The 21182-nt window shown below is 41.9% G+C and overlaps 2 protein-coding genes across 2 annotated transcripts; both read left to right on the top strand.

Annotated features, from left to right (window-relative positions):
* The first annotated feature begins 892 nt into the window (after window positions 1-892).
* Window positions 893-5689, top strand: LOC137866519 (polypeptide N-acetylgalactosaminyltransferase 4-like). The gene is made up of 5 exons (XM_068702477.1): window positions 893-949; window positions 1792-1953; window positions 2420-2530; window positions 3759-3911; window positions 4025-5689. Exons 1-5 carry the CDS (start codon window positions 893-895, stop codon window positions 4154-4156), a joined length of 615 nt encoding a protein of 204 aa, XP_068558578.1. The 3' UTR covers window positions 4157-5689.
* Window positions 5690-8103: 2414 nt separating this feature from the next.
* Window positions 8104-20525, top strand: LOC137866534 (polypeptide N-acetylgalactosaminyltransferase 12-like). Its single transcript, XM_068702513.1, has 10 exons — window positions 8104-8729; window positions 9051-9220; window positions 10429-10618; window positions 10891-11076; window positions 11242-11359; window positions 11860-12036; window positions 14682-14813; window positions 15072-15185; window positions 15906-16061; window positions 17097-20525. Exons 1-10 carry the CDS (start codon window positions 8377-8379, stop codon window positions 17232-17234), a joined length of 1734 nt encoding a protein of 577 aa, XP_068558614.1. The 5' UTR covers window positions 8104-8376; the 3' UTR covers window positions 17235-20525.
* Window positions 20526-21182: the final 657 nt, after the last annotated feature.

A 21182-nucleotide genomic window follows, 5' to 3' on the forward strand; every position in this document is an offset into this window, starting at 1 on the left:
GCAAGAAGCTGACCTAAAAATACTCTCTGGATCATATTTGGACACATAGATTGTCGTGGCGCTGAGCTCTGTCTTGTTAAAGGCAAGTTGTTTTTTTTTGCGATTGCTTCCCCACTGAACGTGAATGCTTACATAAAAGCATCAGAACCTTAGCTTTTGTAAACACGACTTGATCAAATGCACCAGAAGTACAAAAACACATTTTCTGCTTTGCAGTTCGCAACACACTTCTTGCAAAAACATTACACACTTTTTCTTACATGAGACAAACACGTTTGAGAATTAAATCTCTTGCAATCATTGGGGGGGGAAAAAACTTCTATTCAAAATGCAAAACATACCTAAATTGGCGATGCCCAACTTAGGTAGAGGAAGAGAGAGAGAAGAGGGGGACAAGGATAAGAAGATGATATCCCATACAGTACTATTTCTCTGTTTAACATTGCACTGTAATTTTACTGTAATTAGTTTTGTTTCCAGTGAATTTACAGTAAAATACTGTATTGATTACTGACTGTAATCCTACTTTACTGAACTTGTGTTCATTGAAATTTGAGTAGATGTTCTGTACTGGAACAATCTTTCAATGAAAGGTAGACAAAGTACTAAAGACAGCAGTGTTTTTGGGATCGTGCATCAATGTGTTGCTGCTTTGAAAGAGTCATTCGAATGGCGCACGTGTGCATTTGTGTTGCAAAAATGCCATTTTCAAAAAGCATCATTGAGGGTCTCATTTGGCTTGTGGGTAGAGTTTTGAGTGTGTTAGAAATCGCAAAAAACTGTAATATGGACTTACTAACCTTATGTGGATTTAGATGTTTGATATGATATGATTCACCTGTCTAGGTGTCAACAAATGATGAAACGCTGTCTGTCTGATGCGGCCATACGCATGTGTGAGAGGGCGTGCACGAGTGTGCGTGTGGTTCGCGTGCCGAGTGCCTCTCAGGTTCTGAGCATTGGGCACCATCAAAAATTCATGTATCTCAGTTTCACCTATCTGAAAAAAAGTGCATTATTAATGTTGGGGATCTTTGATCAAACAATATGTTACCTGTCAGAACACAGCACTGCCAGACCAGATCACCAGCTGTAAGTATTTAGTATGTTAACAGACTGCAGAGCCACAGACAATTATATCGTTTGGGAATAGTACTCAATTATTTTTGTATTACCTTTAGTGACTTTTCTTTAAAGATGTTAAAGCAGGTGGATGGCCACTTCACTGTGTCCTCCAGATGCATTATTAGATTAGGTTCTTAGTTACTATTCCTGTTTGTTTTCACAAGAACACCCAGCATTCATTTTTCATTTTATGAATAAAATGAAAAGGATTTGGAGATTTATTGTAAAATAAGTTTTTTTTTCAAATGATTCAAATCTTATAAAAAAAAAAAAAAAATGAATTTCTCAATTGTTTATCCCAGCTAAATATTCTATGTATTCTGATCTTGAAATAGTGTACCCGTAGTTACATTCCACCCTCAGGCAGCGCAAAGGTGTAAGGTTGTTTGAATGCTCTGGACTTTGGATGCCTTAAGGAGTTCCCTACCTCGGTAAACACAGCTAACACTGACATTAATACTTGACATCCTGGTGTAGATGATATCCAGGATGTAAAGATTTGCTTTTAGGATGTGACTGTTTAGTTTTGACGGCTTCAAATACATAAGAAAATGCCACGTGTGCCATAAACAAACAGTGTGTTTTGTAATAAATACAATCAAAGTCAAAGGGTAGAGATGAAACGATGTCTCAATAACCTTTGGCATCCTCTCTCGCCCGTGAAAGATACTTATTCATTGTTTGCTCACTTTCCAGGAGACCTATGGGGATGTCTCGGAGCGGCTGCTGCTGAGGGAGAGGCTGAAATGCAACAGCTTTGACTGGTATCTGAAGAATATCTACCCGGAACTACATGTTCCTGAGGACAAGGAGGGCTGGCACGGGGCTGTGAGTGTCTGCTATCAGTGTTCCATTATTTGTCCTGGTACAATCGAAGTGCAGCGTCAGTGTGATCAGCCTAGTTACGGAAGTCAAGAGGAAATGGCACTGCAGTTGTAGCTTGCTTTTTTTGTTCCATTTACTTTGAGTCTGAAACTGAGTGTTAGGTTGGGTCAGGACATGGGGAAATCCTGCTGAAAGTGAGAAGGCTGCACTCAGACAAAGAGCTTTGAAAGCCATACAAATCCAGTCACCTGGTGGAGTATTCCACTGTCCATTCATAGATCCACCACTTTGCCATGTTGACACTTGTTTCACCGTAACAGCTGTGAGGTCACATGTTCCATGTAACCATGGCATTGCTCAAATATCTGGAATGGTATTGTTAGCAATCATTTGTACGGACGCCAATAGCACCAATGACGTAATCTGAAACTACGGCATTTTCTCAAAGGTATTGTTCTCCTCCTGCCAGGTGCGAAGTTTAGGAGTAAACACAGAGTGTCTGGACTACAACTCCCCAGAGCACAATCCCACAGGTGCCCACCTCTCTCTGTTTGGCTGCCACGGCCAGGGAGGCAACCAGGTACATCTCACACTTGGTTTACTTCGTCTTTCTCCCTCCCTCTCGTGCACGTTTATTCTCTCTTGTCACAATCTCATGGCCCAGTGGGAGATGTGTCTTGAAATGTCAACGCTCTCTTCTAACCCTTAAAAACGAGCTGCCACAGTTGATTCACAAAAGAAAATTGCTCTCTGTTGGTGTGTTCTCACCATGACTTGAATTTAATGAAGGAAAAAGAGTATGGAATTGCACCCTCATAGACCCCAATATTGGGGCAATTGAATCAGAGGTACTTTTAAACCGAATGCCTGCCAACTCCAGTGACTGATGGTTTAGCAACCAGCAGATTATTTGTCTGTGAGAATGTATATTTAATGTAGGAGTCAGACAATAGGCAGGGCTCCTCTCTGTGAATCTCCAACCTGCTTGATATCTCTGATTACCCTGCTGATGCGCCGCGTCAGGTGTCCCCAGTCACAGAAAAGCACCATGTGTGACTGAAAATCAATGTTTGGATGGCTCCCCGCTGAAACAAAAGCCTCGAAGGCCCTTCATCACCTCCCTCCTGCTCCCTCATTCCCCGGCCCACACAACAACCACGTTCCATTTAAGAGACACACGAGCCCTCGTCGGCAGAATCAATGGCACAGCCTGAGTGAGTCTTTTATTAGGAACGAGCATTATGGGCCCTGTTGCACCTGAAAGATGTATGAGATGTAAGGAGAAGGATGGGGGAAGATTGATTACTTGACCCGCCGTTTAACGGGAAGCCCGGGGAGTGTTGCATCTTTTGTCCCGAGGGGCCAGGATGTTGAATTGACACCGGAAAAGGGGAGAGTTGGGTTTGTGTTCACGTCTGGTTGATTGAGAGGGCCAAGGCCCCGTCTTCACTGATGAGACGCCTTGACGGACACCATGACACGCCATGCAATGGTGGTTCAGTGAGGACTTGATCCCACAGCAGCATAACAGGAAAGCTTCCTGTAATCCTGGTAGGAAAAAACATGCCAGAGAGCACTATTGTGCTGTTTAATCTCTCTTTTTGTATTAAGAACGCCTTTAAAGTAGAAAGAGAGTGTGCACCAGAACAATCGAAAGGAGGTGGAGCTTCACTCTGTCGCTGCGGTTTTTGCAGTTTGGTTTTTTCAAAGTAGTTTCCTTTTCATGGCAAAGATACATAACCACACATATTCATGCTGTATGTGCAGAGCAAATAACCCACATAACCAGGTCTTTTCTTCTGCTCCAGTACTTTGAATACACGACTCAAAAGGAGATCCGTTTCAACTCGGTGACAGAGCTGTGTGCCGAAGTAACCGAGGGACAGACCTCCATCAGTATGAGGCACTGCCCCAGTGACGGAGAACTCAAACCTCCCAGTATCATCTGGGACTTCAGAACGGTAGGGGTTCACACTCTCACATATACGCACAAGTACTCGTTATTCCTCAAGACTAAACCTCACACACAAACTGTCCTACCTGTAATCTAAATGTTCTCCTTCACACCTGTCAGGACGGGACCGTCTACCACCCTCACTCCGACATGTGCGTGACAGTCTACCGCCCGCCAGAGGGCCGCACGGACACCCAGATGAGGCGGTGCACCCCAGGAGACAAAAACCAGCAGTGGAAGTTTGAGTGGTAGGAGGAGGAAGTAAGGAAGTAGCAGGGAACCTCAAGTGACCTTCGTTTACCATAGTGCAATTAACTACAGAGGAAGTCTTCCAGCAGGGATGGCGAGCAAATGAAAGGTGGTGAAACAGTCACTTTAAGCCAATGAGTCGCCCAATTCAGAGCTTTTGTACCCGTATTGAATGACTGAATAAGTGCAGGTCGTGGCAGAATGAATGAGAAAGGCGAGGTTTATTTGGACTGCCTGAACTAGTGACTTTTACTTTTTAACGTTACTTCATCCAAGTGCCTCTGCAACCAAAATGGAGTGAAGGGTACATCTGAAGTGTCCTTATTGTCTCTAATGCAACAACTTGAAAGCAGTTGAACTGATTTGACTGTCCCAGCACATGAAGAAGTGCCTTTCAAGAAGAGTGAAACATTTTCTAGAAAAAAATGACATGCAAAATCACACTGCACTACAGAATGTTACCTGGATGTGCAATTAAGATGAATTATTATTGTTAAATAAATAATGTTTGTGAAGTTGTCAAAAAAAACCAACCAGTTTTAAAGACGGGCTGCTCAAAGAAGACGTACCAGGAATGTACGGTCAGCAGCATTTAGCCACAAACCAGCTACTTCCCGACATGCTTCATCATGTGGGGGGAAAACGGGGAAGAGAGCGCTGCGGTCACACTAGACCGCTTCCCAATTCTATCTGGTGTCTGTGGAGCCAGTTTCATGGTAGAATGCTGCCCGAACAAGACTTGAAGCATTCATTAAGCGTTTGTACTAAGTGCAATTTGCCCCAGAGGGCTTAGTGGTTGACAGGAATATTTTTAATCTATTCTTCTCTGTTGTGTAAATTTTAAGAATACCTTCTAAACTCATCTGTCGCTGTGCCTTGAAAAGTTTTTTACCGAGATCAAATGTGCCAGAGAATGTCGAATGTATTTAGAAATGCTAAAAACTAAAACACTGGCTTGATGCAATTGATTTTATTTAGACACAAAAACCCTTAAAAGGGAGAGCCATTTTTAATTCAATCGTTCCACTTGGCAGTGCCAGACTGTTTGTTAAGACTCCTGTGTGAAAACCGTACTTGAAGCAGCATTCTTAAAACACTCCTGTTTTGTTTTGTTTTTTTTCCACTGAAGACCTGTTGGTTTTTCTGCTGGGATTCAATGACCATGAGGTGCATAGTAACTGTTGTTGAAATGTTTGTCGAATTGCAGCTGAATTTTCCGAAGACTGCTTATCGCTGAGCAATGTTTGGCGTCTGTGGTCCTTTTGAAATCATGAAAACGAGATATTCATACTAGTCAGTGGAAACGGGAGGCGAACATGTACGATGACGCCTGTTTGGTGTGACCTTTGTAAATAATGTTTGTTTTAAGGGACCAAAGTGGGACAGCGCACCTTTTTAAAACTACTGATAATGCAAAAGGGATGGGGACGATAATGATTATTTGATATGAAGAAGAGGGTGACTGAAATGGGATGGATGTGCCAACGATGATAAAAAGCTGTTGAGATGATTGAGAGAATAAAAAAACTAACCACAGATGCACAGTGTCGCTTTCTTTGTTTCTATCTCAGCTCAGTAATGCGACAGCAAAAATTGTTTATCTTGTTCGCTGGTGCAAGCGATGCCACATACAGCAAAAGAGAAAACTAAGCTGTTCATTACCTTTTCATTGTGTGGAAGCTTGAACGACAACAGTCATTCATTTGCTAAAGACTGGCATTTAAAAAAAAATCTGCCACAGCATCCCAGTGTTCCACTCAGGCTGAGATTTCAGTATTCAGTCATTTGGCATCACCTACTGGTAAAAAAGCAAATAACACTGACTACTGGAGGCAGCCCATAGTCCTTTCACTGGCTCTTGAGTCCAGGTCAGGAGGGGAGTTCAAATTGGTGATGGTGGAAATCACTGAGACCAAATGTTGTAAGATTACATTCATGTTTTAGTTGTGTATTGTCCACATTGTTTTCTATCCATGGTTTCAGATAATGATTAGTCACTGTAAGCAACAATGTACAGTGCATTAAACATACGGTTTGTTTATTCTGCCTTTGATTCTTTAGATTCTTCATTATATTTGGCTGCGGATGCACAGACTCACACCGCACAGATCTGTGTTCATGCTATAAATAGTTGATGCTGCTGCAGCTGTCCTCGTGTGACTGTTGCATAAAAGTAACCTCATCAAAGTCATCAACACACAACCGACATGAGGTGTGACAGACGGGCTCAGCTACTTGTGTCAGAGGAAAGTTAATGAAAGCCTTGGTTCAGTTAAACGCTCTCTATCTGGGTGATCCAGGTTGGTCCAGGTAATTGTTCTAATTGCCTGTCCTGTTTCACTCCCTGTTGCGTGACTTTCAGATTTATAATAGTTATGAAATGTTTCTTTAATTAATGTCCTTATGTCTTGAGTACTAAATGTATTTGTGCTTTATTGGGTTTTTTTTGGGGAGTGTTATAAGTGTGTTATATACTAATGGTGCATACACAGTTCACCATTGTTTCCTTTTCCTGTTAATATGTTTGCACCAAATATCTATTGCATGGAAAATGTTTTCCATCATCCGGTCCTGAATGCAAATGCCCTCATGCGTTGACATTAATATTGTGTCTCTGACAGACACGACTAGCCCAGTCTACCGTGATATATTACAACACTCCGGCTGACTTTGTTGCCTTCCTGTGTCTCTTTGTAGTTTTCTCAATATGAATACTCGATCAAAGACAGTATGCCACTCAAATTACCTTCTTGCCTTGAACATTGGCCTTAATTATTTACAATTCTAATTTGCTTAACCATACATTTTGTGTCAAATTTCATCTTTGGGGTCAAAGAGTTTTGATATCAGTTTCATATGAGTGACAACTGGCTGCATAATAAAGAAGACCACCAAGATAAATGATTTCCAGGTTTGGGTACTGGGTTCTGTGAAGAGGATTCAGAGTGGTTAAGAGTATTGGGGTATAAAATGTGTTTTAAGTGGGGCTGGGGGTCGTGTTACTAGTAAGAGCTCACCCATACATTTAAAGAACTGTACCAAGTTGTACAGTAAATAACAGTTACAATTAGTAACATGGCCCACATAGGTTTATTACATGTTAGGAACCGGAATTTTTTTAAAAAAAAAACAACTCTGTGTTTCTGATATTTGACAAAACATCAACTCAAAAGGTCTGTTCGTGATTAAATATGGCCTGAGATATTTTATCACGAACAGACCTTTTGAGTTGAGGTAAATAAAGATTTACCTGCCGCTACACTGGCTTTAAACTTCAACCGTATCAAGTTACAAGACCTAATCTATTGAACTTCCTGTTCTACTGTTTCGCATTGAAAAGTGCGTTGCAATCCCAGGACCAGAATGCAAATTACAACACCTTCACTTTTCAATTTAAATCAACCATGAAAACAGATATATATATATATATAACAAAGTGTCTTTATGATTTACCCCAAGAAAAAAATTCACAGCAGCATTTTGCTTGCTGTGCAGACTTTTAATTTGATATTCCTTAACCGGAAACGTAGTTGCTATCTCCACTCACTTGACAATGGCTTTAACTTAATTCAAGTTCAAGTAACGTTATCCGTCAGGCAAATTTCTGCCTGTTTTCCAACAGTTTGGTATAATACTAAAGTGTTTAGCGAGATAAGAGCTGTTTGACACTTGTGGTAATGCTTAGGACGAGTTGAAATGTGTCTTTTTAACTGTAACATTGAATGTCCTCAATAAAAACTAAGTGAAAGTGTACAAAGTTTCTGATTTGACCAAGATTAGTTATTTCCGGTGGGAGCCCACCGGTCAGGTAGTGTTAGACAGCTAGCGCTCATCCGATGGGATAACTAACTAGTTTAATCCGAGTTTGATAATCCTTTCACATTTCTTCAGCACACCGTTGAACAGAGGAGGGGGAGGAGTGTCCTCCTACGGCCGTCCGCATACAAACTTCAAGGTTCCGCTCAACAAGTACCCGAAACTCTGGTTCGGCAGAAGGACGTTTATAAGACCGCATTGAAACTTAATTTAACGCAAAGTCACATTAACTGCGCCTGAAGGAATGCGGACTAAACTTGGAAGACGTCAAACGGAAACGTGACGAGGGCTGGTGAAACGGAAAAAAGGGGGGTAACGTTACTTCTGCAGTGACGTTATCGGTGCCAGCGGAGCGCCGCTCCTTTGGGCACTAGAAGTTTTGCGCTCAAAGGAAAGGAAGCGACACGATGGCGCTCTGCGGAAGAAGGAGTCGACCTAAGTTACTTTTTGCCCTCGTCGGTGTCACTTTTGTGGGGTACCTGGTCTTTTTCAGACACAACTCGGGGGACGTGAGCGCGACGACTCAGCGAGAGGCCCCCGGAGAGCGAGAGGTGGGAGACGAAGAGCTGAAGAGACCGGTCTACGAGAGGCCCTCCCTGGATTTTAATGCCCTGGGCGAAATGGGGAGAGCCGTCAAACTCAATCTGCAAGGAGAGGAGAAACTAAAAGAGGAGGAGAGCATCAAGAAACATCAGATTAACACTTATGTCAGTGATAAAGTGTCGTTGCACCGTAAACTGCCAGAGAGATGGAACCCACTGTAAGTAGTTGAGTGCTGTCAATCATTATACAAACGTAACCCTATTAACACATTGTGTTTAAGGTCAAGAGGAAGTTGAATGCCAAGAAAAGCTAATTTCCCTAACCCCTAAAGTTCTTCAATGAGTATTTACTGCTGCTTTCCTTATCTGAATGTTTTCTTTTTGTGTTCACGTCTTTGGTTATCAGTAGTTACTTTGGCAACCAAGCTTAAGCTCCACGCCACTGTGTCGTTTTATCAGTCTTAACCCAGTCACCCAGTTTCACCTCCCCTCCCTTCCTCAATCTGCCCACTAACATGTACATTCTCCTGACGTTGCAGTTGCAGAGATGTGAAGTATGACTACCGGTCCCTGCCCACGACCTCCGTGGTCATCGCCTTCTACAACGAGGCCTGGTCCACCCTGCTGAGGACGGTGCACAGCGTGCTGGAGACGTCGCCCGACGTCCTGCTGAAAGAGGTGGTGCTGGTGGACGACTACAGCGACAGAGGTACCAGCACAGACTGATGGAGAGAGGCTGAGACAGACAGACAGACAGACAGACAGACAGACAGGCAGACTGATGGACAGGCAGAGGGGTTGGCTGATTGGCAGTCAGAAAGGACAGAAAGGTTGTCAGAGGGACACACAAGGAGGCACACAGACAAGTGGCAATCACCGGTTTGTCAGATGGGTTAGAAGGGAGGAGGACTGAGTGACGGCGGCAATTAGGAAAGTCAAACAGAGATACAGGAAGGTAGTGGCAGGTGGTGATGAAGGGGAATTTTGTATGCATCCAGATAGATGAACACAGATATCAATGTCACATGTCTGGGCTTTTTTTTATCTTCCATATAAAGATACAAATCCCTCTTGCAAAATGATGTAATAATAAATACTAGCAGTACACATTGTAGCATGGATGGTAAATTGGAGGCGTGATTTCAAGTACAGTGCTTTTTTTTATCAGACTCAAACTGGAATGAGAAAAAAAAAAGAAGAAGCCCAAGGAGGAATTATCAAAAGACAGCAGCGTGTTCTATTGTAAAGTGATTCATTGTTTTGTCTTGTGTACTCAGACTGAACGTAATGAGCTGAGCCACTTAGAGGGAGTGGTTCTTTGGCTCACAACCTTATAAGTGAAGCAATGTTTGTCTCTCCCTCTGCCACAATATGGGAAAATAGTTTGAGGACAAAATCAAGTTCATACAAAATCTTTTTGACATCTGAGCGCATTTGAGTCTGACTTTCTATACAGACAGAAGAACTGTCCTCTATGTAAAGGTTAGCGATTTGTCTAGTTATGTGAGAATGAACTTGATAATTACAACTAATAAACATTAAGCTTTCTGGCGAGTCTGTATTCACTTTTAAAAATAAAAGTCAATATTTAAAGAATGTTAATATAAAAAAATAGCCAAAACATTACATCTCAATAAAAACTCTTAAACGCTATTCTCTCTTAATCAGCTTTACCAGCTGCTATCAAACGCTGGCAGCAGATTGTAATTGTTGTGGTGAGCTTGTTGTCCTTTTTCTTTTTAATCATTAAATGTTTGAAGTGAGAAACAGAACTCTCTCAATACAAACACGGCCTTCACACACACACACACACACACACACACACACACACACACACACACACACAGATAGAAAGCGACACATTCATCCGATTTTTTTGGTGCTATTTGTTTACTTTTTATACTTAATTTCCTGAAGCTCATCTGAAGGAGCCGCTGGAGAAGTACATCTCGGGTTTGAGGAAGGTGCATCTGATCCGGGCCACCAAGAGGGAGGGGTTGGTGCGGGCGCGGCTGCTCGGGGCGTCTATCACCACGGGGGACGTGCTGACCTTCCTGGACTGCCACTGCGAGTGTCATGAAGGCTGGTTAGAGCCCCTGCTCCACAGGTTAGAACACCCTCAGCAGAATAAAATTGACTCATTCTTCTTTAGCATTTTGTCAAAGTGTGGACTTGTGAGTTGAAAGACTCACAGAGTGAAGCGCTGAATCTCCAGCAGCCAGCTGAAGAAGTGCTGTTATGTATTTGTCTCCGTATGCGTTGTAACTGAGCTCTCTTCAGAGAAAGGGCAGCACCTAAAGTTGACACGGACATTTGAGATGATCAAGAAGCACGGCTTCTCCCTGTCAACAGCTTTTCTCTCATTTTTTCTTTCTCCAGGATCAAAGAGGAGCCGTCTGCTGTGGTGTGTCCTGTTATTGATGTGATCGACTGGAACACCTTCCAGTATTTGGGGAACGCAGGTGAACCCCAGATCGGGGGGTTTGATTGGCGGTTGGTCTTTACCTGGCACAGCGTCCCAGATTATGAACAGAAACGCCGCCGCTCGCCCATCGATGTCATCAGGTGTGTGTCTGCAGCAGCTGTTGAGAAAACAATCACACTGATTTACAGAATCGGCTCTAAATCAACACTTGTACCCCTGCTGCCAGCTGGTAGACCACAGATGAATCATCATTTATAAGATGCGGAGAAATTATCGTCTGATGTGTTTGTTTTCTTTCTCCTCAGGTCTCCCACTATGGCAGGTGGTCTGTTTGCTGTGAACAAGAACTACTTCCATTACCTGGGCACATACGACACAGGGATGGAGGTGTGGGGAGGAGAGAACCTGGAATTCTCCTTCAGGGTAAGACATTATGTGTGTGTGTGTGTGTGTGTGTGTGTGTGTGTGTGTGTGTGTGTGTGTGTGTGTGTGTGTGTGTGTGTGTGTGTGTTACATGTGCATGTATTCTGCATGTGTGAAGCCCGAGCTTTATGCAAAAATAGGCACGATTCATATACTGTCTCCGTATTGACGTGAAAAATGCACATTTTAGCACCACAACACACAGCATTAAAAGGCATCCAGATCTGGTTTACTGCATCATGTGAGGACTCCTCATCCTCTGTGAAAAAGCATCCTGAAAGAATTATAACTTAACAACCAGTGAAAACAGGCCAAATATTATAATACTTAAACTGCAATTTCCCAAAGGGAAGCAACCAAAAATAATTTCCCATCAACAACAAAACTGCCTTTCTGTTTCCAAGTTCCTCCACAACAAGGCTGCGCTTTGTGTTGAGTGATTTGAGTCATGGCGTAGAGGCTAACCAAATCCTCGTGGTGGTGTTGTTGATGTCTCTTAGATTTGGCAGTGCGGGGGCAGCCTGGAGGTCCACCCATGCTCCCATGTGGGCCATGTATTCCCTAAAAAGGCTCCTTACTCGCGGAGCAAAGCTCTGGCGAACAGCGTGAGAGCCGCTGAAGTCTGGATGGATGAATACAAGGAGGTCTACTACCACCGAAACCCCCACGCACGACTGGTGAGTCTGCACAGATGGTGTGTGCGTGTGTGTGTGTGTGTGTGTGTGTGTGTGTGTGTGTGTGTGTGTGTGTGTGTGTGTGTGTGTGTGTGCTAATGCTAACAAATACAACAGTAAGCATGGCAGCATATTAATGTCTGAATGATTTCATTCCTTTATGGAGTATTGGGGAAGACGGTATTTTTTTTTTTACAGCTGCACTCATCACAAAACTGCACAAATTAACACGTCTCCACAAACTACACACACACACACACACACACACACACACACACACACACACACACACACACTGCACTCCCGCTGTGGTGTAAAAGCTCCCCTGATTAAGTGACACTTGGGATACATGAGAGGCAGACACCCAAGGTGACAGAGGTGTCGGGGCGTTCCGGTGTGTGATTACCACCTTTCCGTGTCGCCCGGTGCCAACAGGTGTCACCCACCTGTCCTTGACAGGGTGAGAGCATTGCTAACCCATTGGACCCTGCTTTGGTGTGTGTGTGTGTGTGTGGCAGTGTAGTTAAGATGAGAAGCTCTCTAAACACCGATCAGGTGGCGCTCATCTCCCTGAGAGGAGGTAGCCTTGCCAACCTGGCAGTGGCTCGGCAGAACCCAATACACCACAGCCTACAAACAAACGCTGCTGCTCCCAGTGGGTGCTAACGTGTTCATTCATACGATGCAATATATTGTGTTAAACGAGGTTCCATTCTCACGATACTGTAAGATTTTCTAGCATCCGACAGGCTCTTCTCACTCTTCATTTTTCTCTTATTTTGGCTGTTGTTTCTCTGGCATTTCCAGTAGTTTTATGAATTTCAGACACACAGGCGCTGATTTTGTTGAGCCCATAAAGAAATAATGAATCCCTGTTGTAATATATTCTTTGCATATTCCTACTTGATCTCTTGGGGCTAGCAGACGCTACACACACCCTTCAGGATTGATGGACTTCCTTTGCTAGAGTTTAACTCAGTCAGCAAGATGTCTGTTTGTGTAAATTAGTACTTAAGGTCTGGCAGGACTAAATTGTTTGGTTCCAAGCCACTAATCTAGGCAATTTGAGTCAGTCTCAGCATATATTGATGGCTTATTTTAATATTTCCAGTCAGTCTGGTAGGCGATTACATTGTTGAGTTAAAGAGTCACCCATCAGTCCGTGTGAGCTACGTTTAAACCTCTTGGTTAATAAACAATACACATGTGTGAAATCTAAATAAACAAGATTCAAAATGCAACAGCGTATCATCTTCAGGGATGACAAAAGAGTGAATCTCTCAGCATGTATCTGTTGTTTCCCTACTGTTGTTTTACTCTCGCCTAATTGGCCTCCTGTGTAAATCAGATTAGCCTGTAGTTGCTACTTAAGTGTCTTCAGTGTCCCCTTACTAATCCATATACTGGATCACCGGACTGCTTGACACTCTTACATTGGCCCGCTCCAGCCCCTTTGTTGTGTTCTCTCGATGGTCCTTACTGGTCCTTCCCATCGCCGTAACAACGGACTCTCTCTCCTCTGGGAATCTGTCTCTAGAGCTAATACATTGATGAAGTGCCAATTAAAGCGGCGTTTGGGCAAACCACCGACATCCATCATCCTGCGGTGCTCCCTCCAGCAGGGAAGGTCTCACCCACCAACGAGTGGAGACTGTATTCCTCCCTGCGTTGTAAATCACCAGTCTCGATCTCCGTGGCGCGTGGGTGTAACTGCGTAACTATGTAATGCATAAAGGCATTTGCATGAGCACACATTATTTGCATTAACTGACGTGCACACATTTTGCTCCCCATACTGCTGGCATGGCTGCAACCGTGACACGACTACCCTGCAGACTGTTGATAAAAACTCACATTGACCATCATAATACTGAAAATACGTCCAATTAAATAGAGCTAAATATATGGACATTTTGATGGACTAAATTACAACCAAATCTACTCAGTATTCTGATATCAAAGTAGCCCAAATGGGCTTACAAGACAGACCATCAACTTTCATGTACATAGGAGTGAAACCAAATATAGAAATTATAGGAAAACATGAACAACATATTCTGTATGCCTTCATACTTGAGATACATCACGAAACTGATCTAATTTTGTATGTGTTTGTGTTATTCAGCTAATTTGCCTAATTTCTTAAGCTTTAGAAGTATAATTGAAGCCCATAATTTTCATCAAACCTAAATAGTTCAGGATTTTTATTCTGCGCTCTGACAAACGGGCGGAGACGGTAACGTAGCGCTGCCACATCCTGCAGAACTACACCCATTCCGGGTCACATATCAGTTACAGGGAGATCTTTGTTTAACCAGGTTGAAGGAGTGGCTTTCTGTTTGTTATCCGTAATGTAATTGTGTCGAGTTAAGGAACAACCATCGGTGGTGCTATTGTAGACCAGTTCAGCACAGAACTCTGCTCTCTGCGCCTCTGACACTGCAGCTGTCTGACACTGACTGCATCAAGAGCGTTCACTCTTAATGTCTGTATATGAATGTAAGGTGCCACTGATTGATACTTATCGTCACGTTGTATCCATATTACAGCTATTCTGTTTGACCTACTATAGTGAAGGATCTCAGGTTATTATATACAGTAGCTGATATAATACGGTGGAACTGTCCTTTTGTGGTCTTTGTTTCCAGGAGGCCTTCGGAGACGTGACGGAGCGAAAGAAGCTGAGAGAGAAGCTGGGCTGTAAGAGCTTCAGGTGGTATCTGGATAATGTTTACCCCGACATTCACCTCCCAGAGGATCGGCCAGGCATGTATGGAATGGTGAGAACACACCTGATCGTCACTGGTCATCAGGTGTTAATTAGGTGTCCGATTTTAACCATTCTGACCAGTTTGAATGAATTCAATCAAGCTGAGCAGTGCAGTTGAGAGGCAAATGCTAAATGTGTGATATTTACAATAAGATTAACCTCGGCATGGATTTCTTCACCCGTATGTGAGCTTCTGTAATCTATATTTTATCAGCATCTGAAATGATTTATTGACGTGACTGTCTGACCTTTTTTTCGCTCATTATAGCTGAAGAACCGGGGCAAGAACAACTACTGCTTCGACTACAACCCTAAGGATGAAAACACAGTGGTGGGCCAACGGGTCATCCTGTACACGTGTCACGGCATGGGTCAGAACCAGGTAATGGACTTCAGTCTTTCAGGCCAGTAGCAATACAATGTTGTCTGATGTCTTGTGAAAAGTCCCTTGCGTCTGTTTTAATGTAATGGGCATTAAAATGTCTTAATTTTAGCCTTGTGAAATGTATTAGTCTCAGTTTTTCTTACACATAACAACTTATAGGGGAAAACACAGCATGCATGTTTTCTATTTACCTAAGTAATCATTATTATCAAGTAATACAGTCGTCTTATTTCACAGTAGACCACAAGGGTTTGTAGATGTGATCGTAGAACATTCTGGGAATGGTGGACTAGTTTTCCTATTCCAGGCTGAGCAATGATATGTTGGCCTTGTTGATACGAAGGAGAGTGCTTTTCCCAACACCCTTGTCCTCTGTGGCTGATGGTAGTCCAGGAAGCACTCTGAAATACAGCTTTGTTTTTGCAGCGGCCCTCTGTGGACTCACACACTGATGTCTTCTCTGTAGGAAGTGGGCTCAGCAGTACTCGTGCCGTCTGACTTATTGGACAGTTGTGTTTCCATCCGTTGATTTAAAGTGATAAATTGACACTCGAGTCACATGCTTAAAGCATGATGTTTCCTTTATAAATAAAGCATAAAAACATTTATATTTTAATTAAGATTTAAAACTTTCATTGAAAAAAAATGGAATGCAATGTTTGTTTGATGTTACGCAATTTGCATGAAGAGATTTAGAGCTCTTTCGTCCTCCCGCAGTTCTTTGAATACTCCCTGGACGGTGAGATCCGCTACAACGTAAGGGTACCTGCTGGATGCGCTGCGGGTGACAACATCAGCACCTACCTGACTCTCCAGCTGTGCAGAAAACAAGGACAACCTCTACCTGCAGACCAGAAGTTTGTCCTCAAAGAGGTAAGGAGGTCCATCCAGATTTTACCAAAGAGGCAGATTTGTCTGTTCTCTTATGTGATGACTTTCTAAATCAGTTCTAAAAATCTCATCGTTAAGAAGGCTTTTGGCAACGCACATATATATATATATATATATATATATATATATATATGTATATATATATATATATATATATATATGTATATATATATATATATATATATATATATATGTATATATATATATATATACATATATATATATATATATATATATATATATATACATATATATATATATATACATATATATATATATATATATATATATACATATATATATATATATACATATATATATATATATACATATATATATATATGTATATATATACATATATATATATATATACATATATATATATATATATATATATATACATATATATATATATATATACATATATATATATATATATACATATATATATATATATATATATATATACATATATATATATATATATACATATATATATATATATATACATATATATATATATATATATATATGTATATATAGCCTTATCAATTAGAAAGCCCTGTACAATCTGCAGAATTCTTTCCTTTCTAATTCATACTATAATAATGTAAATCTTTTAAGTGTCATAAGTGGATTGAAGCTGAGAGAATTGAATCACTGCGTCCCCTCCAGGGCCAAAATCTAATTCCTGCTCCGGTCAAAGTCATGTCAAGTACACAGCCGAGCTACTCCACAGTTGATGAGCAAAAGTACGGCCGATACTATAACTATAAACTGTAAATGACGGAGCGCTGGCAAGCTGGCTAAGTTAATTAACACGGTCTAGTCCCACCTCACTAATGTCAGTGGCTAAACCAAACTATGGGCAGAACAAGATAATATATTTTACTGAGCAGCTGTTCTGTTACTCTAGACATGTATTGTATAGCCCTAATAACTAACCCCAACCCTCTTTTAGTAGTATATCCCTAAATATGTCTTTATAATGCATGTTCTGCTCCTGGCTGTCTGCAGGATGGGAGCCTGTACCACCCGGCGACCCAGAAGTGTGTTCAGGCGGTAGACAAGACAGACAACGGGACACCAGCCCCCTCACTCCAATCCTGCACTGACAGCCTCCTCCAGAAGTGGTTCTTTGAGGAGAGAATGTAATGGTATCAAAGTAGAATATATTTTTCATTAAGGGCTGATATCCTGAGGAGGGATATGGGTGGATTGTGATATGTTTGCCTCGTCCCGAAAGAAGCCCAAAGGGGGAAGCTTCCACACTCTCTTCCAAAATTCAACATTTGCACATTTACGTGCCAGCTGGATATAATGGACCAATAGGAAATTATACTGGAATGTACTTTCTGAAGAACTTTGAGAATATATATATATATGGGAATCATATTTCTTGGATGCTGTTGCTGGGAGACAGGAGTTTACTGGAATATATATTGTTGTTGTAATCAAGGAGGATGAGGGAGAACCTGCACAATTGTACATTCTGACATTTTTTTCTTGTTTTACATTCACCCACTCCAGTACTGGTGCAATCTTTGAGATCAGTTCAGCTCACTTGCTTCATGTAAACACTGATCATGTGTAAGTCTGTCTGAATGCCTTACTTAGAGCGCAGGGATTTTTAGAGCCACATTTTAAAATGTTTGCGTCTTCTCCTGTAGAGGGGGCCAACGCTCCTCTCTGCAAGTTCCTATCGTTCACCGTGTTCTCTATTTGTTGAGCGAAAGTGGGACAAATCTTCAGGTATTTTGTTCAAAAACCTTTTCAGGACATTTTGATTGCTTTGTACTCTTTGCATACCAGTGGCTTAGAAAAAGCCTTAGATCACAGGCATTATGGAAGTACCTAGTACCTCTTAAACTTAAATCACCTAACTACTGAGAAACTCCAGTCTTCTTGATCCGTTCTGCTTTGACTGAATTTTCGCAATGCAAATTTAACTTTAAAGTAAAATGACGTGGGTCATTTAGCTAGTTTTGTTGCCTCTGTTCTGTGCTCAAACGATACACATCTTCAACAGACTTAATCATATCATATTTTCTGGATTTACTTTGTGTCATCAACTATGTTTATTTAAAATGATGTATTTAGATAATACTAAATGTTATTTCAAAGCTTAGACATTTTAAATTAAGTCATAAATAAGAGGGAATATATTCACTTAATGTTGGTAAGTGCAAATTGTAAGAGTAAGATCCTCTTTCCCTTCTTTCTTGTACACTTGAAGCCAATAGAAAGTGCCTACATGTAAAAAAGGAAAGAAAAAGAGCCTTATAATTCTATTTTAAGATTTCCCTTCAGGAAGATGTTTTTGTACTGAATGTATATTTTATCACACAATGAGACAGGAAGCGAACTGTAGTTAGAACTGTGACAAAGCGTCTGCACACTTACAATATGTATGCTCTCCTGCTGACAATACAGCACTCACAGGCGGGACGGTATTCCTGTGAGTGCACACGCATCACTCTTGTGGGTTGTGCTGATTCGTGCACACTGCCTCTTTTTTCCATGATTCAGAATCGGAACTATAGATCCCTCTGTTGTTGTGGTCACTTGTGTGGCTGTCCCTTTAGGCTGTGCAGGGGGACCAAGGCAAACGCAGCAGAGGAGCAGACAGTTGTTGGGGTCTCCGGAGTGCCGGGGAGGCCAGATGGCGTCCTGATTGATTTTCCGGTCCTCTCCCAATTCTTTATCGCCACCTTTAGCTCCCTCTCTGTGTCAGAGGTGTGCGGCCGAGGACTTAACTTTTGGACTTCGGCCATCCGCGTCCTCCTCAGATGAGCGCTTGTTACTTGTGTGCTTGAGGTTTGATTTATGACTGGAAGTCATCAAGAGTACAGTTTTTGGCAGCAGGGGCAGATAATGGAGGAGACTCAATGAAGCAATTTGTGACCTCTTCCTAACCACCAGCCTTAACAGGCTGTTGGCCCATCGGTCTCAAAGGAGCTTTGCTAGGGGACGATCGTACCGAAATAGATTTTTGCTATTGATCCCGAATGTAGACTTACAATAAGATAAATGGGAGGTGGAAAAGACCGTTTTGCCAAGACTTCAGTAGAATCCCTTCATCTGCCAAATATAATGAATGTACAGTTATGAATGTACGGTAATGTGCATGAAAATGGTAACATTTCTCCACATATGAGCTTGCATAGTGTAAGCCTTAAGGGACAGCACAAGATGGGCTTTACTTAGCGCTCTGAAGATGTATTTATAATTGCACTGTGTAGGATGAAGGCACAAAAGAAGTTCCAAGCATATTGGATCATGGACATCATTTGTGGGGTTAAAGTTCTCAGTAATCCATAAAGGTTTTAGCTGGCACTACGAGTGGTACATGATTGTGCAGACGAAGCTCGTTGAAGTGGAATGGACCAAATCACCAGAAGGAAGATTATCGGGTGCTACATAGAGGGAGGGGAGGGGCCGCTGTCTCGGGATTGTATGAATGTTTTGGGGGGCGATGAAGCTTGATCTTGGTCACCACATGCCCCCAAAAAACTGGGGAGCAGTTCTTTAGGTGTCATGGCGTTTCCCTGCTACAATTTAAGACTTAGAAAAGCTGCTTCAAAGAGTGTCAACCATGAGAGATTAGATTCAATAGGAACAGGTGAAATTGCCCTTTTTAATACAGTGTTCATGCTTTTTGTATTTTTTAACACTTAGAGATGGAAAAGCTGTCACTTCCAATCAGTTTGTGTCTTTAGCCTGTGACTGAAGTATACATATAATATCCTGTTATTAAAAGAGTTATGTATTGTCCCAGTGGCCATCTGTTATGCAGACACGTCCTACATAGTAAAACATTTTTAATGCTGCCGTTATATTGTATGCTAATTTGATAAGGTGCATGCAGTGGCAATAAAACCGATATTCACCAGTCGAGGATCATATCTCTCTGGCAGGTCATAAGAGCTGTTTTATCAACCAAAGCCGTGTTGTAAACAGTTGTGCTATTCCAGTGATCTGTTTGACCACTTGAACCTGTAAAGTGGCCGATAGTCACTCAACCCTAATGGACCGTACGGCGGTTTTACAATAGCATGGACATGTCTTCTGTTTGTAACGGCAAACAATTCCCAATGGAGACATTTCAGTTATTTAACTGGTGAACATGCACAGATACCAATGCTGGAATTTAACTCAGTGTCCGTTGTATTAATGCTGTAAGCAACTCCATGGCCTTGTATTGTTATTAGGAAAGTGAAGGATGTGATTAATAATATATTTTGTATATGGTGGATCCACTCAATGGACCAAATCTGATGTCAATGTACCCATTTAACTGTTGTCAGTTGTAAACACAAATGTAATGTTGGATTTGTGTATTTGTCTGTTCTTGCTCATTATGTCTCTTGATTTTAAGATTGAGTTTTGTGTCTCTAAAATGTGTAACATCATTGCTTTATGTATGAAAAACAATCCTGAAAATACTTTTGGTCTCACTGTACTCCATTGCGTATCCATTAAAGTGTGACTCATCAGCATCCCCCGATGAGAAAAACAGGCTATCATCCACATTTAACTGTGATGGAGACCTGAATCAAGATGCTCGAAGGGTAATGAGAGAAGAAATAGAAAGGGAGAGGGGTGTTGGGGGGTGGGGGCTGAGTTTTCCCAACCATATCTGATTGGTTTGATCACCAGCTGCTGAGTGAGATGGTGAAATGTCGTGCCCGCGCCAAGTCGCTCTGTTCCCCCTGGTGTTGACGCTCTGGCCTGCAGTCGCTCTCAATTACTCATTGATGATGCTCTGCTGTTTGTTTCATACAATCACGTGTGTGTGTGTGTGTGTGCGTGTGTGTGTGCGTGTGTGTGTGTGTGCGACGTCTTTGTGACAACGGCATGGTGAACGGTTTATTGAAGGTAAAATCATACAAGCTTTTTTTAGGATGGTAAAAATACCAAAGAAATATTTTTGTATCATATCAGGGGAGGTAAAAGTGCGTCATTCGATGTCAGCTGTTAAAGCGTACAACACTGCTGGGGAAAAAAATAGCATGAAACTTTTGTACACCGCATGAGACGAGCTGGTTTTTCTCTCCCTCGCACAAGATGACATGCTCTGATGGAAAACTTGCCAGAAATCTT

The sequence above is a fragment of the Cebidichthys violaceus genome, unplaced genomic scaffold (assembly GCF_023349555.1).
Source record: "Cebidichthys violaceus isolate CVI_PGR_0920_01 unplaced genomic scaffold, fCebVio1.0.p SCAF_85, whole genome shotgun sequence".
NCBI lineage: Eukaryota > Metazoa > Chordata > Actinopteri > Perciformes > Stichaeidae > Cebidichthys > Cebidichthys violaceus.

Excerpts from the sequence above, each read along its gene's own strand:
- LOC137866534 (XM_068702513.1), top strand. The coding sequence starts at position 8,377 with ATGGCGCTCTGCGGAAGAAGGAGTCGACCTAAGTTACTTTTTGCCCTC. Across the intron at positions 8,730-9,050 it reads CCAGAGAGATGGAACCCACT|TTGCAGAGATGTGAAGTATG; the intron begins GTAAGTAGTTGA and ends CTGACGTTGCAG. Across the intron at positions 9,221-10,428 it reads GGACGACTACAGCGACAGAG|CTCATCTGAAGGAGCCGCTG; the intron begins GTACCAGCACAG and ends AATTTCCTGAAG.
- LOC137866519 (XM_068702477.1), top strand. The coding sequence starts at position 893 with ATGTGTGAGAGGGCGTGCACGAGTGTGCGTGTGGTTCGCGTGCCGAGT. Across the intron at positions 950-1,791 it reads GCGTGCCGAGTGCCTCTCAG|ATACTTATTCATTGTTTGCT; the intron begins GTTCTGAGCATT and ends CGCCCGTGAAAG. Across the intron at positions 2,531-3,758 it reads ACGGCCAGGGAGGCAACCAG|TACTTTGAATACACGACTCA; the intron begins GTACATCTCACA and ends CTTCTGCTCCAG.